A 16,664-nucleotide genomic window follows, 5' to 3' on the forward strand; every position below is an offset into this window, starting at 1 on the left:
GTTCTTCTTTAGCCCTTTGTTTGACTGTCGAGACATCGAAAAGGAAAGTTATAATTGTTTTGGGTTGCAGATCCTTCTGCGGGTTAAAAGCACTTATTGCCGTTGTCATGCGATCTTGATTTTCTCACAATAAAACAAAGGAACAAGAAAAGGCACAAAAAAGAAAAAGCAGAAGTGAAGGAATTACTAGAATTAGGCTATTTCAATTTTACAAGCTTTAGATATTGGGGCTATGGGACTCACCTATCTCGGGAAAGTGGGTTCAAACGCTCAAAATTGCTGGGGCAGATGGGTTTTCACAATCTACTTTATTATGCTGCCTAAAATTTTTAAAGGACAATAAATTCTTACAATGTATGTGACATTAATGTTTTATCATACTTTAAATGGTGAATATAAGCCTAATGTATGTTTTGCAATGTGATTTGAAAGAAACAGTTTTTCAAAGAAAGTATATAGTATAAAGTTTTTTAGCAATGAAAGTTAACCCATGGCAAGGCGTAGTGGGACAAGTGGGAATATACAATTATAGTTCAATTAATCTTCCTTTTTCATTTTAATGTCAAGTAATAATGGTAACGTCTCATGAATTTTTACAGAGGGAAAAAAAAAAAGAAAAAACATAGTGAATGTTGGGGGGCGTTAAAGTAGTGGATCCTTGTCCGTAAAGGGAAGGTAGAGAGTGGGACAAAAAGCAAAAGAATATAGAAAGTCGTGCCTTGAATTTACTGTTTATGTCATTATCATGCTAAATAATATGAGTATCACGATCAAGGTATTTGATGCGTTACTTAAACTGGAGACTTTCTTCTGCTTCAATCCAACACTTTTCTCGATTGCTAGAGATGGTCCCTTTCATTGTGGCAACTTTCAAGATTCCATTAGGTTTTTACACTTCCTACTCAAAACATGTAGCTGGACTAACATGAACATTTGTAGCTTCAGAGTATTCAATAATTTGTCCAAATTTTCTTTATTTCTTCTTCCAAAGGTTAAAAAAAAAAAAAAAATGAAAGCCTTTACTATCATCGGTCCATCTTGATAACACCTTTTTTTTAGCCTTCAATTACTATATGACATATCATTAATTTAAAAAAAAAATGCAAAAAAATAAAAGTGAACAACCATACCAAATCAAAATGAAAAAAAAAAAAAAAAAAAAACCTAGCCGGCGAGACCCACGGCATGGGTCTCGCTAGACCTAATGCCTCTAAACCCGCTTCTAATGCCTCATAACATTTTTCTAATGCCTCAAAACTCATTTTTGGATTCAAAACTAAAACCTAAAAGTGGAAAGTTAACTCTTTAAGAATTTTATCACCCTAAAATCTAGTGTATTTTGATCCAAGTTATTTTTATGCACTTTTTATATTTTTGCTTATGTGTCAGTTATTAATTAGGGATTGTAAAAATAGGGTTTTAAGGATCATCTTGATATAAGTTAAACTCTAAAAAAATTCTTTTTCTTAATCCTGTCATTAATAGAGTCCATTTGGTGTCACAATTTCGCGGACAAATATGTGTTTTTGAACAAAATCTTGAAAAGTATCTTGTTTGAATGGATGTGAAATTTGTGATTCTGTAAACATATAGGGTTGACTCTTGACATCTCATTACTAACTTCAAAGTTGTTGGATTCTATACTAAAAAAGAAATTTTATCAATTTCTTTTACAATTTCAAACAAAATTCAGCCATTATAAAAGAATATGCAGAAGAGCTCTTTGTCGATAATACAATGTTAAAAAAAAATATATACATATATATTCATATTCATGATCGAGATAATCCAACTTGATGTCCTTACGGTTGTGAATTGCTAGTTGCAACGACTATGGCAGTGCAATCTCCATTTTCTCCATCATCAGGAACATTACTTCTGTCTTCTTTCTGCACAAGTGTGTAACATTAGAGAAACTAAACAAGGTGACCAACATTTAAAAAGAAAAAGAAAAAAAACTGAAACAGCAGAGACCATCTAACAGAGCAGAAATGAACTTGACCCTAATAATAATTATTAAATCAAAAAACCACCAAGCCGCTAAGATTCAACCATTTAGTTCATGATGGGAAACCAAACTCAAAAGGGAAAGGGCTTGTTGCCTAAGTCGGATCCTAGGAGGGGTGAGGGTAGAGACAACACCAAAATTTACTTCTGCCCTTATAATTTTTCCATCTTCTTTACGTAGCGCTAAAAAGAGAAGCCAAAGTAAGTGTTAAGTCTTTTCCGACTTAATGAAAATTTAAAAATGAATACATTGAAACAAGAAGCTGTTGAATAGTACAAAACCATAATGGAATAACTAACAGAAAATAAAGAACGATAATTCTGGAGTGTTATATGAAATATTTCTATCAGTCAAGGAAGACTGCAGGTTCTGAGAGCAGAACTTATTATGCAACAATTCTTGAGTCTCTCAAACGAAAAATCATACAAACTCAATGCATAGATATATATAATTTAACATATTTTCTCATCCTGTAGTCAATTGTATCCTACAATTTGACACATAGAAATTGTGTGAAGTTTTCAGAGAAAGAGAGAGAGAGAGAGGATATATAATTTCCTTTAACAAATTGTAAGATAAAACATGACTACCTACAATTGTCTCCTTGACTTTCTCAAAAAAAAAAACAAAAAAACCATACAAACTCTATTAGAAGATTTATAATTTGACAAAAACAAACTGTTAATCATAAAGTTCTCTCTGTGAGTGTGTGTGTGTGTGTGTGTGTGAGAGAGAGAGAGAGAGGATATAATAATTTCCTTTAACAAAATGTAGACAAAACATGACTATCTACTAAGTGCAATTTGCATTCTCAATGCTCAAACGAACTGAACAAAATTGCCACCAATGGACACAGGAAAATTACAAGCAGCAGCACCATACTAGGAAATGTATGGCGTGAATGCATCCCTTCTTAACTCCCTGTTGTAACTACAAAGAAACCTCATTCGAGCTTGGTGTTACATGAGGGACTTTGGAGTTTGTCTACTTTACTAGGTTTCAAGCATAATTTAAATCAACTATCACAGTGACCGACTAAGATGAAGCAAAACTATAAGCCAGAAATCCAAAGACCCAAAAAGTATTGCGGATGAAAATGATATGAGCAATATTTTTGTTTCTTATCTAAGAAATTCCAGATTATGAATTTATTTAGGCTCCTATGAGAAATCTTGTTTTCCCAGGAACACTTGAAAGTGATAAATAAGATGCTTAGGCCATCCTAAGATTACTGTATAAACTCCAAGATGAACATACCTTTTTAAGTAGACCATGTGTTGTCATTATTTCATAAAACTTGCGCATCAGCATTTCTTCTTCTACCTACAAATCACAAATCTGGAAGATTCAGTATGGTCCATTTCAAATTAAAAAACGGAACCAAATAACTACATGATATTCTTCTTCTCTCAATATACACTTTGCAATTGAATTGCTCTCTTAGGAAGCATGTATGGAAACTTGTATGCATGTTTTCTTTTAATTTGTAACTTGTTTGAAACAGTACATTCATGCAGACAAGTCAGACCGATGAGTGTATGAGAAAACCTAAAAATTGGGAATCCAACATTGATGATTTAAATCGACTAGTATCATGTATGTATTGTACAGTAAAAATATGAAAGGGAAATAGACAAGCACTGCTAATCCAAGCATATCATGATAAGAAACAACACTATGTTCTTATCATGAATGCACCCAATTGGCTATTCTTGAAAGCATCACAGATTCACAGGGATTGAGACTAAAACTGCACAGCAAGATAATAAACAAGCAACTGGGTAATTAGAAAGAACCTGAAGTTTATGCAGTTCATTTGTCATTGTTCTATAGGAATCCAGAAGGAGCTCACTCTGCTTCTCCAAGTGCCTAGAAATTCACACGGAAGAGAAACCAATTAAATCAAGCAAAACCCAAATAGCAAATCAAACATAAAGCGCGTCACTAAAGGAAGAACCTTACTTCAATAAATCTCCCTTGGATCTTGGATCCATTGTAACGTTATACTGATACGCAACCCTTCAAAACCCTAGGCACCGATGCGAGCTCCAGACTCTGTTTCCCTGTAAAAAGTTCTGGTGCTAAGAGAGCACCGACTTGATCAAATAGCAGAAGAGAAGGTCTTACCACAAATCAAGAATTTTGTGCACTTACTTATAAAAAAATAAAAAAAAGAATTTTGTGCCCTCCAATAAGATGTGGACACATAAGCATGTAACAAAAAATCCAAATGCTACCAAAACATCATATCTTACCCTTTCTTTCCCTCATCTACGTAAAAAAGGAGAAAAAAAATAAAAATAAAAATTCCTCCCCTCTTGAGTGACAAAACATCTCCCCACAACCGTTTCCAGACGCCACCCTGCGCCCAACGCCGTCCTGCGTCTATTGCCAATTCCACCGCTTCTGTAAGATTCGCCGCTGCCCTTCTTTGCTTTTCCTACCAAAACTTTTCCTTCACCTTCTTTGATTTTCCTACCTCGTTAGACCAAGAAAACCTCTATACCACCTTCCTTTACAGCGCCACATACAAGACAAGAACCAAGAAAACGCTTCACAATGTACTTGCACGAACAGAGATGTCTGCAAGGTAGAAAAAGAATACACGGCGGTGGAGAATTTTTTTTTTTTTTTTTTTTAACGGAGATGAGGGAAAGAAAGGGTAAGATCCGGTGTTTCGAGAGTATTTGGTTTTTTTTGTTTAGGCTTATGTGTCCATCTCTTATTGGTAGGCACAAAGGTCTTGTTTATGCCAAGTTATTCTATAGCAGAGCTGCAGAAGCCAGAAAACCTATTCTTCTAGGCGCGACCCATTCTCCATGGGCCAATCACTTAGGCCTCCAATGGGCTTACATAGTAGTCTAGTCTTCAGGTTGCCGATTGCCATTATAAATTTGGGCCCGTCTGTTTCAGCCTAAAATAATTTCTGGTAAAATAAAAGGCTCAAAATATTTTGGGAAAAAATTGATTATATTTCGATGTTTGTTTGTAACTCTGAAAATGCTATAAAAACCTCTCTCTCTCTCTCTCTTCTTTTTCTTTTTTCTTTTTTTTTTTTTTTGGGCTCATATGAAAAATTAGCATATTTTTTTTTTATATTTTCATCATACTTATATTAACCTATAAATAACAACTTGAATTCACAACAAAAAATATTAATACAAAACAACTAAATATATTAACCTAAAAATTGGGTAAAAGTTTTACTGAAAAGGTTTTATGCTGAAAGAAACGGAAGGCCTTGGTTCCCTTTCAAGTTTCAGGGTATAGGTTCTACAATGTTAAATATCTTGAAAACCCAATTAATTATGTTCCTTTCTATAAGATAATAGTAGCTCTCATCACTCAAATTTGGACGGAATTCATCATTTATGTGAAGAAAAAAAAATATTACTTTAGAGTGTTGAATTTTTTTATTTTTATTTTTTTTAAAGGAATGGTCCAATCATACCATAATTTTCTTTAAAAAATTCAAATAAAGACAGACTCTACAGTACAAGAGCAAACATGAGGCAATAAGCATGTTTTGTTGTTCCTTTTTTTTTTTAGTTTCTATGGAAAGTAGGTGTGTAGTACGTTCAGGTTGCATATATATTCAGAATGGCCATCATTAAAAAAATCAAAAAAAATCAAAGTGGCCATCATAATGCCACGGTCCTAACTGTAAGCAGAAGCATCTCATGCAGGGCGTGGCCCTTTATACTCATCATGCATGAGTAGGTTAGCGTGTGATCTCTCTCTCCCATGGAACATATTCAATATTCTCTTCCAATATATATATATATATATATATATATATATGAGAAAGTCAACACGAGACTCATCTGTCTCAATAAGTGGCCGAACAATTCAAAAATTATCTCGACAAATAAGTTCAAAGTGTTGTTTCCCATTCCTTTTTCCATGAATGTATTCGTATATTACATAGAGCCTCTTTTATGGATATTTTGTGACAAGCTGTTTTGATACGTAGAGTATATTTACGGGAACTTAAGGACTAGAACAATAAAATAAAACATGTTGCTGATGGGGGTAGACTCGATCGGGGCATGCTATAGCCTCCAAAATTTTAAAATTCACCCCTAATTTTATTTAATTTTTTTTTAAAATATATATACTCTTAAAAATATTTTTTTTGCCCCCCTATTATTATTATTATTATATTTTTATTTTTGCCCCCAAACCTATAAAAGTCTGTTTCCGCCCTTCTTTGCTGAGTCATACGTCTTGAAGAAGAAGAAAGCATGTAGGAATTAGGATATGCGAGCGCTGGCTTTAACGTAAACTAAGGCATAAAATGGGGAAGCTAGATAGATGCTTTTAACTCTTGATATGATTGTTGAAAGATTCGAAACTGATTTTTTGTCACCCTAATCATCACACTTTTAGAGCAGCCATATATACACAGCAATTACTTTTGAAACTAGAATTCTATATATTATCTGATAATCTTGACAGAAATATGTTCTATCAGTACCCAGGATGCTTACATGCATGTTCATTGAACCCCACTTTTCACACCTAACCATCATGTTCCTGGTCGTGTTCAATGTTCATAAAAATTTGAGTTATAATGTAATTGTTTACTCCACCACCTCGGCCCGCCTCCTCTGCTGCTACTGCTTGTGCCACCGTACTAACGACGTCAACCACTTTATCTCTTTCTTTTATCCTAACTAGCCGTGGGTATCTAACCATAAATCTGGAGTTGAACCGATAATTTTCATTTAAATTGTCATGTCAATTTGTGAAGATTGAATTTATAAAAAAAATTGTATTAATGATGTTATGTTCAAAAAAGAATTGGCTCGATCCCATAATTAGCTCATAGTCCTCGCACAATTTTTGGGTACGCATGGGAATCCTACGAGATTAGCTTTTACATAAGAGTCTGTGGCCATGTGCCTTGCTATAATGATGTTAATTAATTAATTAATTAATATGAGTATCAAAAACCATTCCTTTAGAATTGCTTGCAAATATATTAGTACTCGGGTGAGTTGTAAATGTGATACACAGCTTCTATCCAAGTTTCTTTGGATGCTTTTCTTGTATTGAAATCCTGCTCTTTTCAACAAGATCCTAAGGGTCAAAGGGTGTCCTTAAAGGGGATATTAAACCAATTTAAAAATATTATTTAGTAAATTGTTATACAACTGGCATACGATTCACTGACACGTTATTTAAATTATATATCAATCGTATAACAGTATGCTAAATCACATTACTCAACCAATTTAGTCTCCTCCTAATTTGCCAAAAAAAAAAAGGCATAATAGTAACAACTATTAAATAAATAAAATGGTCCCATTTTCCATTGAGCTGCAAAGACAATTCTTTCAGAAAAGTAGCAGATAATGTTGGGCAGAGGCTTCAAGTAGCTAGCAAGAGCACATGGTATGGGTCATATATCCACAATGTTTCCCCCCTATCTTCTGTTATCTTCGTTGTGGGCACATCTTGATTTACTTAGCTTGTGTGGTATGCCATTGATGTACTAAAGTTCCAAGTTAGCAAATGTAGGACCTAAAATTCTCCACAAGCATGGCATGTATTGTGATAGCAAAATGGAATAAAAGGGTATTGCGATCTAGAAAAGTCAGTCTCATGTTAAGAAGATGAATTGTCTATATAAGTAATTTCATACACGGCAGTGACCACACTTTTATCTCACTTTGTTATGTAATACTACTAATTAATCTTTAGATTTATTTTTTCAATGAATGGTACATGCCACATTTTTATCTCATAATGCCTTAGGATTTCATATGATTTAAATTAGTTATTGAGTTTTTTTTAATTTCAAGAATACAATCTTTAAGTTTTGCCCAAATTTAAAATAAATTCCTCTATTACTTTACAATCAAAGGTAATGGTTTATCATATGCCACATTTCTCATTTAAACGTCATCTACACTCAAATGCAATGTTACGTCAACATGTGCTAAGTCATTTATAGGAAAAAAAAATCAATATGACACGTTAAACTTAGAAAAATATAAAACCTAAAGAGCAAACCTACAATAACAAAAGACTTCTGTTCCATTGGCATGGCATTCTATTAGGGTGTTGAAATGGACATTGACGTGTCAAATAAGACACACGTGGCGGATGACAAACTGTTAATTTTGACGGTAAAGTGATAGAGTTTTATTTTAAACATGGAAAAAATCTAATGACCTTATTCTTGAAATTGAAATCCCAAGAATTAAATCCAAATAAGATGAAAATCTATGGGACTAAATATAATTTTTCCCATCTTTCTAAAATAATAATGCGTATATGTATAACTAATTTTTTGTTTTTAATTTTTCATATCATTACAAAAGAGTCCTTTTGACTGAAAACAATATAGGGAGTCCTTCCACTTGAAAAACATTAAATTTCCAATGTTGATCTAACCCGACCGGTTCTTTTGGACAGGATCTTTCTAAACATCGCGGCACAGATGGATCTCATCTTGCGCAGATTCTATAGGTGTAAAATCAGGTACGGTGCGCAAAGCAAATATTTTAAAATTTATATGAATGTGATCAGATTCTTGATACAGAGTAGTAATAATAAAATCTGAGCATTATTATTGGGATGTGTTAAAATTATAAACAAGGAGAATATAGGTATAAACCAAGTAATTGTATACAATAGTTGGATGATTTTTAGTGACATTGGGGGAGGGGGATTGGAGGATCCATTGCATGTGGGTGGAGTGGAGGGAATAAAAGATTAGATAAGGGAAAGAAAGCATTGTGGTCACAATTCGTCCACCAGGAGAGAAGAGTTATGATTGATTGTATGAGTCCCACACAAACAAAATGAAATTAATACATTCAGATGTATCTCCTTGGACTTGGGTCACTGGGAACAAATTATACTATTACAAAATTGAGAACAAATTATGCTGAAAAACCACCCCATCACTCATTCCACCCATGTTGAATCTTATTTCCTGTTTGCCAAATTTCAGGATAATCCATGTCGAAGTACTCGAGGGACCATCACTCTCCTTCAGTGGCGGTAACAGTTAGCATTTAATGCCAACTAAACTATATTAAAATGAGGATTATACGCAATCCATTAAGGGGTGACACTCAATATAATTTTACGAGAAAGGAGAGAAGACCAAAAAGAAAAGTAGGCCACTCATCTCATTCATTGCTAAAAAAAAATTCTATTAGATATTGGATCACTCTTCTCTTACAAGATATTTTTTTTTTAGTATAATAAATTTACTAACTTAAGTATTAGAAGTATTTGTCTGTCGGATCAAATCAATAGGCCTCAAAACTATTTTGTCTTATGATTTTAAAGTGTTTCTTGTCGTGAACTTGGTTGGTAGTGTGAATTTCAATATCATCATAAATGATCATATCAAACTCAAAAAGCTAGTATTTTTAAATTCACATTGCTTTTTTAAGTGAATCCTTGGTAGGTAGAAGAATCACCACTCTATTTGATTGATACAGTTTATAATGATCAATTCAAATCTCCACTTTCACAAAGAAAAAAGAAGGTATAGTTGTTTGATACAGTTTATAAATAAAGAAACCAGTTCTACTGGCGGCTTTTCTTCGTATATATATTTCTTTTATTATGTCAAATTTAAAAAAGTGAAAAAGATCCTCCTCCGTGATTTTCGTGGCCTCCTGTTTCTGATAGGCTTTATTTTGGTTCTATTTCTATTTATGTTGTATTTCGGACTGGCTTGTTGTTTCTTTGTATTATATAATCTACGTATAAGAGAAATATTAATTGATTCTTTTTTATCTTTTATTTAAATTAAATTAAATAATTCCAAAATAATCTTGGTCAAATTCACTGGACTCACCCCCTCCGTGGTGGGTTCCTGGAGTACTACTATATTCTCATCTGTGGAGGGAGAGAGGGAGAGAGAGAAGGCACCACTGAGCCATGTGATGGCCACAGTTTGGTCCAGGGCTCCAGGCCCATCTCTTTAAGTCACAGTAGTGTGGTAAAAATATTGCGAGAAATCAAGAGACAACCTTTTCTATTTGTCCATTCAATCTTTATAAAGTTTTGGGTAATATTATAATATTAATAAATAAAGCTTCTTTCTTTTGGCAGTGAGATGGATCGGTCGTTATCTTTGTACACGGCCACTTCTCTCTCACTCACAAACGCACACTCGAACGAGTTGGGAAAGTCAGATTGTATTTGGGAAGGGGGGCAACAAAGCTGTGGTTGTCAGATTGGCGTGCATTAAATGGTGTGGAGATAGAGTCATAGAGAAGAAGAGGAGGAGAGAGAGGTAGGGGCCTCATGAACAACTCCCATGCTGTGTGTGAAAGAGATTGTTTTGCTTTCTAGCTAGCTAGAGCCGCACAAAAATAAAGTTTCGTCGTTAAAAGAGAAATAGAGAGTATAAAGGGGGGAAAGAGAGAGGAATATCGCTTACTTTTTTCTCATTTTTCACAAAGTAGGACTAATATTCAAAGACTTTTTTGGTATTTTTTATAAATCTCGGGGTGGTGAAAAAATGAGTATATGGGAAAAGTGGTGGTGGTGGGGGCGGTGGTGCTGATTCAAAGGGGGATGAGATAGAAAGAGAGTAGAGAGAGTGGGAACATTCTGAGTCTTGTTGGCTTTTTGTGTTTGGTGTAGCTGCGGTGGCTGTCAAAGATGAGGAACAGCTCATCTTTTTGATAGCTGCCTTTTTCGGGTTTTGTTGGGTGATTTCAGTGGTCTGTGGGGTTGGTTCTCTACCTCTGCGGATATAGTGCTTATGCAGTGAATGTTTTGTGTCTCTTGTCGTTGTTCCACTGATATTTGATTCTTCCTACTATGCAAAGTGAGCTGAGAAGTACATTGGGACATTTAATAGGTTGGTTTTGGAGACCCCTCTTACGGCTAGGTCCTGATTGCTCTAATTTCCCTTCTCTTTATCGTTTATACAATCTTTTTAGTTTCTAATTTCTTATGGAGGGGAGATTCTGAATGTTGTTATTTGGGTCTGGTTTGCTTTCGTTGAGGTGGGATTCAGTTCTTTCAGTTTCTTGTAATTTATTCTGTTTTGTGCATTAGAGTTGGCTCCTTCTTGCTTAATTTCAAATAGAGATCATTTTGTTGATGCAATACCATATTTAGTTGTTAGGTTATGTTGAAGTTCTTTCATTTGTTTGTGTATCCAAGCTGAACAATTATTTGTATGATGGGGTCCAATATGCTTTGTTGGGTAAAGAACGTGGGATGTTCTTGGATTCATTTCTGTGTCGCATTCTGACATTGATCCTTACAATTCTCCTTTCCATTTAGTTTGACACATTTTTGTCGTCACTGACGTTTGCCTATAGTCTTTACAACAGAGACCGCCATAAATTATGCCTTTTTATCTTCTGTTTTGGTGGTTGATTCGACTCATACCGAGATATGCTGTTTTCTGCTGCAGGTGTGTTCTGGGTTCAAGACAGGGAAGAGGTGAAAGAGGATTTGTAAAGGAATGTGAATTCTGGGTTTTGGGCTTCCGAGACTTTGTGGACCATGAATGTTCTTGGTGATCTGTGATCCATTGGATAAACAAAAGAAAAGAAAAAGAGAAAGCGAATATCTAGAATGAGAGCGATAAACAATTAAGGGTAGGGTGGTGGTGTCAGTTTTCAGCAAGTGGGGGTGTCTCTGGCTTTGGAATTTATATATCTTTGGGAAGGAATCTGTTGGCAATGTCTCCTAAGCTGACCCTCTTTGCCCGGGGTCCTTGGGCTGTGTTACCAATCTAGGAAGCAACCACTTCTTTGGGTCTCTTCCCATTCAAGTGAAGGCTTTGTAAAAATCACATAACTCCACTCACACACACACACACACACACACACACACACACTCTTCCTCTCTCTCTCTCTCTCTCTCTCTCTCTCTCTCTCTCTCTCCCCGACCTTGCTTTGTGGAAAAAATCAGGCCATACTAGGAAATACCAAAACTTTCGTGATCCATCCATCCTTATTACTTTGAACATCAAAAAGTTGATCTCTTTCAGGTGCTCAACCCTGCTTCTGCGATTCTCTTCCTATTCTTTGAGGAAGATTGGATTTGATTGGTGGTGGTGCTTCTGCTTTGGCCATTCTCTTCCTATATAATCTTGTCGTCGCCAAAAATGAAGTTTATGAAACTTGGATCTAAGCCTGATTCTTTTCAGACTGATGGGGACAATATTAGGTGAGTATGATGTACTTCTTTCAAGATCCACCTCTTGTACATATAGATATGCCAAAAATTTATATAGAGTCATGTGCTTGCTATTGTGTTTGCCAACCTTCATCCTACCCCACCATTGCGTTTTTTTGTTTTTTGTTTTATTTTTTTTATCAATTTTCTCCGATGTGCTTGTTTTCTGTATGCCTTATGTGTTGTAGGAGATATCTTCTGAAGCAACTTACTCTGAAAAATCTTTTTTAAAATTTTTTTTGGGTTTAAAAAAAAAAAAAAAAAAACCTTAGCTGATTTAGTGCATGGCTTGTTCGAAAAATTACTATTAAAGTCATTGCAAGCTCCATAGTGTGGGCTTGGTTCACAAAATTGCTTAATTGAAGAGGTTTTCTTTTGCTTCCCTTGTGCTTCTAAAGATTTATGGGGTTTCTGCATACCACACCCGAAGAGAATATTCTGTTATGTGGCATTTGGAAGAGAACTTTCCTGTTCTTGTTTATCATATGAAGGATAAGTTCTTCATCTTCAAAAAATTACAGGGTTTCTTCTTTTTCTCCATAATCATATTAGATAATGATTGAATCCTCCTATAGCAGTTCCCATATCTCAATGTGACCATCTCAATTCTGTATAATTTGATTTCTACTTGCCAATGAATGTCACTCCAATTTATACTTGGAGTTAGTTGGCCTATCCAATCATCTTAAAACAAGGCCTATTCGATCCGCTTGAAAGTTTTGAGTAAGGGTTTCAAACATGCTATGATTTTGCCCCAGGGTATAGAACTAGGCTGTTAACATTTCAGACATCTTATTCAATGTATGGAACTATAAGTGTACTCTTTGCACTTAATAATTCTACATATGTCATAGTACAACCTCGTTGTCTAAGATTTTTGCAGCAAACTTTAGGATTTGAGCCCACCGCCAGTACTCCATGATGACTATGCATTACCACTAAGCAAGCTCACCTATATGCTGTCTATGTTAAACCTTCAAAAAGTAGAGGGTTTTCCACTATAGTGGGTAGATGGTTTCATTAGGATTTCATCTAGCTTCCTTTCAACTGTTGAAGAAGAGAAATTTTATATTTTAAAACATAATAATATGGGGACAGTTTGGTTGATAAGCATCAAGCTTTTCATGTCTGTAATGTCTCTTTTTAGGGTTATGCACCTGCATCTAATAATAATAATAACCGTTATAACTAATATATTATTGTTTTCATAAATAATCTTGCATGTTATTTCCTTCTTTTGATGAGACAACTAACAGATAAAGCACACTGAAAGGAGCGCTGGGGGGAGTCATTCAACTTTACTCAGTCCAGAACCATTAAGTTGTGGTGCCTGAAAAATGATACGACTAGCCTTTGTCCTGATTCTTTCACTTTATTAACAATTTTCATTCTTCTTAGTCCATGAAGCTATGTATATCTGTGTTTTCTTGTTCTGCTTATGCTTACATTTTTCAAATTCAAATAAACTACATATGTGTATCAAGTTTATTATTATTTTTTTTTGATAAGTATCAAGTTTATTATTAACTTCGAGGATTGTTTGTTCTTTCAGGTATGTGGCGACTGAGTTGGCAACTGACATAGCCATTAACATCAGCGATGTGAAATTCTATCTGCATAAGGTATAAACCCATATGATATAGTTTAGGTTAGTTAATAGCTTGTTGCGTATGAAAATTATGGAATGGGTCCAAAATAACGTTTTGAGCTCACTAACCCTGTCTGGCACATGGACTTAATTCTGGTTTTAAACTTAGTTAATCAGGTCTATTCATGTAATTTTCTGTGCCTCTCCAAACCTTATCTAAGAGGTGGGGATCAAGACCCACCTAATTGTACAGGTCACCTTGGTTCATTCACTTTACATTGGTTGCAGCTGAAATCACAGACAACCATTTATAGGTCAAAGGATGTCAAACCATTGCTATGGCCTTTTTTGATGGTATAACCTACTTAGCCAGACAGATTGGCCTGGATTTAATAACCCTCAGCAAGGGTTTTAGAAACAGAATTATAGTAGTTTTTTTTCTTCTTTTTTTTAGCCTATTGGTTTTTCATTAGGTTGCTTGTTTGGTCATCTAATACTGTGCAATATGTCTGTAGTTTCCTCTTTTGTCCAAGAGTGCACGCTTGCAGAAACTAGTTGCAACTGCAAATGAGGACAACAGCTATGAAATCCACATCCAGGATATTCCTGGTGGGCCTGCTGCTTTTGAGATATGTGCCAAATTTTGTTATGGCATGACAGTTACTCTCAATGCGTATAATGTGGTTGCAGCTCGATGCGCAGCCGAGTACCTCGAGATGTTTGAATCTATTGAGAAAGGCAACCTTATCTACAAGATTGATGTCTTCCTCAATTCTAGCATCTTCCGGAGTTGGAAAGACTCAATTATTGTTCTTCAAACCACAAAGTCTCTCCTTCCGTGGTCTGAGGAGCTTAAGGTGGTCAGCCACTGCCTTGATTCCATAGCTTCCAAGGCTTCCATTGACACTGCCAAGGTGGAATGGTCATACACCTATAACAGAAAAAAGCTCCCATATGAGAATGGGAATGATCCAGTTTGGAATGGTGTTAGAAAACAGCAGATGGTTCCAAAGGACTGGTGGGTAGAAGACCTCTGTGAGCTTCAACTTGATTCATATAAGCGGGTCATAACAACAATAAAGACAAAAGGCAAAGTTTCTGGTGATGTTATTGGAGAAGCTTTAAATGCATATGCCCTGAGGAGGTTGCCTGGGCTTGGCAAGGGTATGGTTCAGGGTGGGGATGTCGTAAAGAATAGATCATTGGTGGAGACCATAGTGCAGCTACTTCCCTCAGAGAAGGGCATTCTCCCGTGCAGTTTCTTATTTAAGCTATTGAGAGCAGCGATAACGTTAGAATGTGGAGAAATGGAAAGACGGGAACTGATCAGGAGAACTGGCCAGCAGCTTGAGGAGGCTACAGTGGCAGATCTTTTGATTCGAGCCCCAGCTGGGGAAACAACGATGTATGATGTTGATATAGTGCAGAACTTGGTTGAGGAATTTGTAATGCATGAGCAGAATGCTCGGACTGATTCTCACATGGAAAATGAATTCCAGGAGATTAGAAGCCCAAGGCTTGTGCCAGATGCTTCCAAGGGGATAGTAGCAAAGCTGGTTGATGGTTACCTTGCTGAAATTGCAAAAGATCCCAGTTTATTTGTGTCAAAATTTGTCAATCTTGCTGAAATGGTATCAAGCTTCTCAAGACCATCTCATGATGGACTCTACCGTGCTATTGACATGTATCTGAAGGTAAGCTCCAGAATGAAACTCTGTCCAACAACTAGTTTCTGAATAGAGCGAAAAACTGTTGGTTGTTGACTTAATTGATTTTATTTTGGTGCAGGAACACCCTGACATCAGTAAGAGCGAGAGGAAAAGAATATGCAGGTTGATGGACTGCCGGAAGTTGTCGGCAGAAGCCTGCTTGCATGCGGTGCAAAATGAGCGGCTTCCCTTGCGAATTGTCGTGCAGGTCCTCTTCTTTGAGCAGCTTAGAGCAACAACATCTACTGGCAACAGCACACCTGAGCTGCCTGGTCCAATCAGGGCCTTACTCCCCGGTGGCTCTCATGGGAGCTCAAGGTCTACTACAACCAACACAGAAGAGGACTGGGATGCCGTGCCAACAGCGGAGGATATAAACGCTTTGAAAGGGGAGCTTACTACTCTGAGATTAGGGGGTGGTGGCAGTAACAGAGATTTAAATGATGGTGCTAAAAATAATGCAGAGAAAGTTGGTGCCAATAAGATGAAAGGTTTGCTCATGTCAAAGCTCTTTTCAAAGCTCTGGTCAGGCAAAGAAAGAAGTGGTGAAATTAGCAGCTCTGATACATCAGAAAGCCCTGCTTCCACCAATGCAGATGAAACGAAATCAACCCCTTCCAGAAGTAGGAGGCATTCAGTATCTTAGTGGCAGCCATTCTTTGCGGTTTGTAAAAATTGTCCCACTCAGTTGACATCAGGAAATTAGAGCCCAGTTTTGTCTTCCAGCTGATTTTCTAGTGGGAATTTTAGGCAAAAGGTGGCATGTAGCTACAGAAAAGAAAAGAAGTCCCTGGAAATTCATTTCTGTGTTTCTATCAGATTTCCAATTAGTTATTGTTGGTCATCTACTTTCGATATGGGGCTCGCCCAGTTTTGCTGTACCATAACCAAAAGAGGAATGACAAATTTATGGTCATCCATTTTGGCTGCTTTGCCTTTCTTTCTAGACTGCACTGCACTCAGTCTTAGCCAACTAATTAACCACTTCCATGCAATTAATCAATCTATCTTAATCTTATAACATGTTAAATTATCATTTATCTTAAAAAAAAAAAAATTAATTAATTAGAAATTAGAAATTTAATAATTTAATCAATAATTTTTTTAATAATTACAAATTTATAAGTAATTACAAATTTAATATATATATTGTCAAAACTTCAGCAGTTAATGTCAACCAAGTTTT

General features: G+C 35.8%; 2 protein-coding genes across 6 annotated transcripts; one reads left to right on the forward strand and one right to left on the reverse strand.

Annotated features, from left to right (window-relative positions):
• Positions 1-1,617: 1,617 nt before the first annotated feature.
• LOC132187534 (uncharacterized) lies at positions 1,618-4,630 on the reverse strand. 2 transcript variants are annotated; one of them, XM_059601875.1, is made up of 5 exons: positions 4,264-4,630; positions 3,971-4,089; positions 3,805-3,877; positions 3,266-3,331; positions 1,618-1,889 (listed from the first exon to the last, which is right to left on the reverse strand). In XM_059601875.1, the coding sequence occupies exons 2-5, from the start codon at positions 4,000-4,002 to the stop codon at positions 1,803-1,805; spliced, it is 258 nt and encodes an 85-aa protein (XP_059457858.1). In that variant the 5' UTR covers positions 4,003-4,089; positions 4,264-4,630; the 3' UTR covers positions 1,618-1,802. The 2 variants fall into 2 exon arrangements, with proteins under 2 accessions (XP_059457858.1, XP_059457857.1); XM_059601874.1 differs by lacking the exon at positions 4,264-4,630 and having other exon boundaries at positions 3,971-4,198.
• A 5,652-nt stretch (positions 4,631-10,282) lies between these two features.
• Positions 10,283-16,410, forward strand: LOC132186386 (BTB/POZ domain-containing protein NPY5-like). 4 transcript variants are annotated; one of them, XM_059600334.1, is made up of 6 exons: positions 10,283-10,847; positions 11,412-11,598; positions 11,994-12,172; positions 13,734-13,803; positions 14,285-15,463; positions 15,558-16,410. In XM_059600334.1, exons 3-6 carry the CDS (start codon positions 12,111-12,113, stop codon positions 16,122-16,124), a joined length of 1,878 nt encoding a protein of 625 aa, XP_059456317.1. In that variant the 5' UTR covers positions 10,283-10,847; positions 11,412-11,598; positions 11,994-12,110; the 3' UTR covers positions 16,125-16,410. The 4 variants fall into 4 exon arrangements, with proteins under 4 accessions (XP_059456317.1, XP_059456316.1, XP_059456314.1 ...); XM_059600333.1 differs by having other exon boundaries at positions 10,283-10,877; positions 11,412-12,172; XM_059600331.1 differs by having other exon boundaries at positions 11,412-12,172.
• The last annotated feature ends 254 nt before the right edge of the window (positions 16,411-16,664 follow it).

Source organism: Corylus avellana, chromosome ca7 (genome assembly GCF_901000735.1).
Source record: "Corylus avellana chromosome ca7, CavTom2PMs-1.0".
Classification (NCBI taxonomy): domain Eukaryota; kingdom Viridiplantae; phylum Streptophyta; class Magnoliopsida; order Fagales; family Betulaceae; genus Corylus; species Corylus avellana.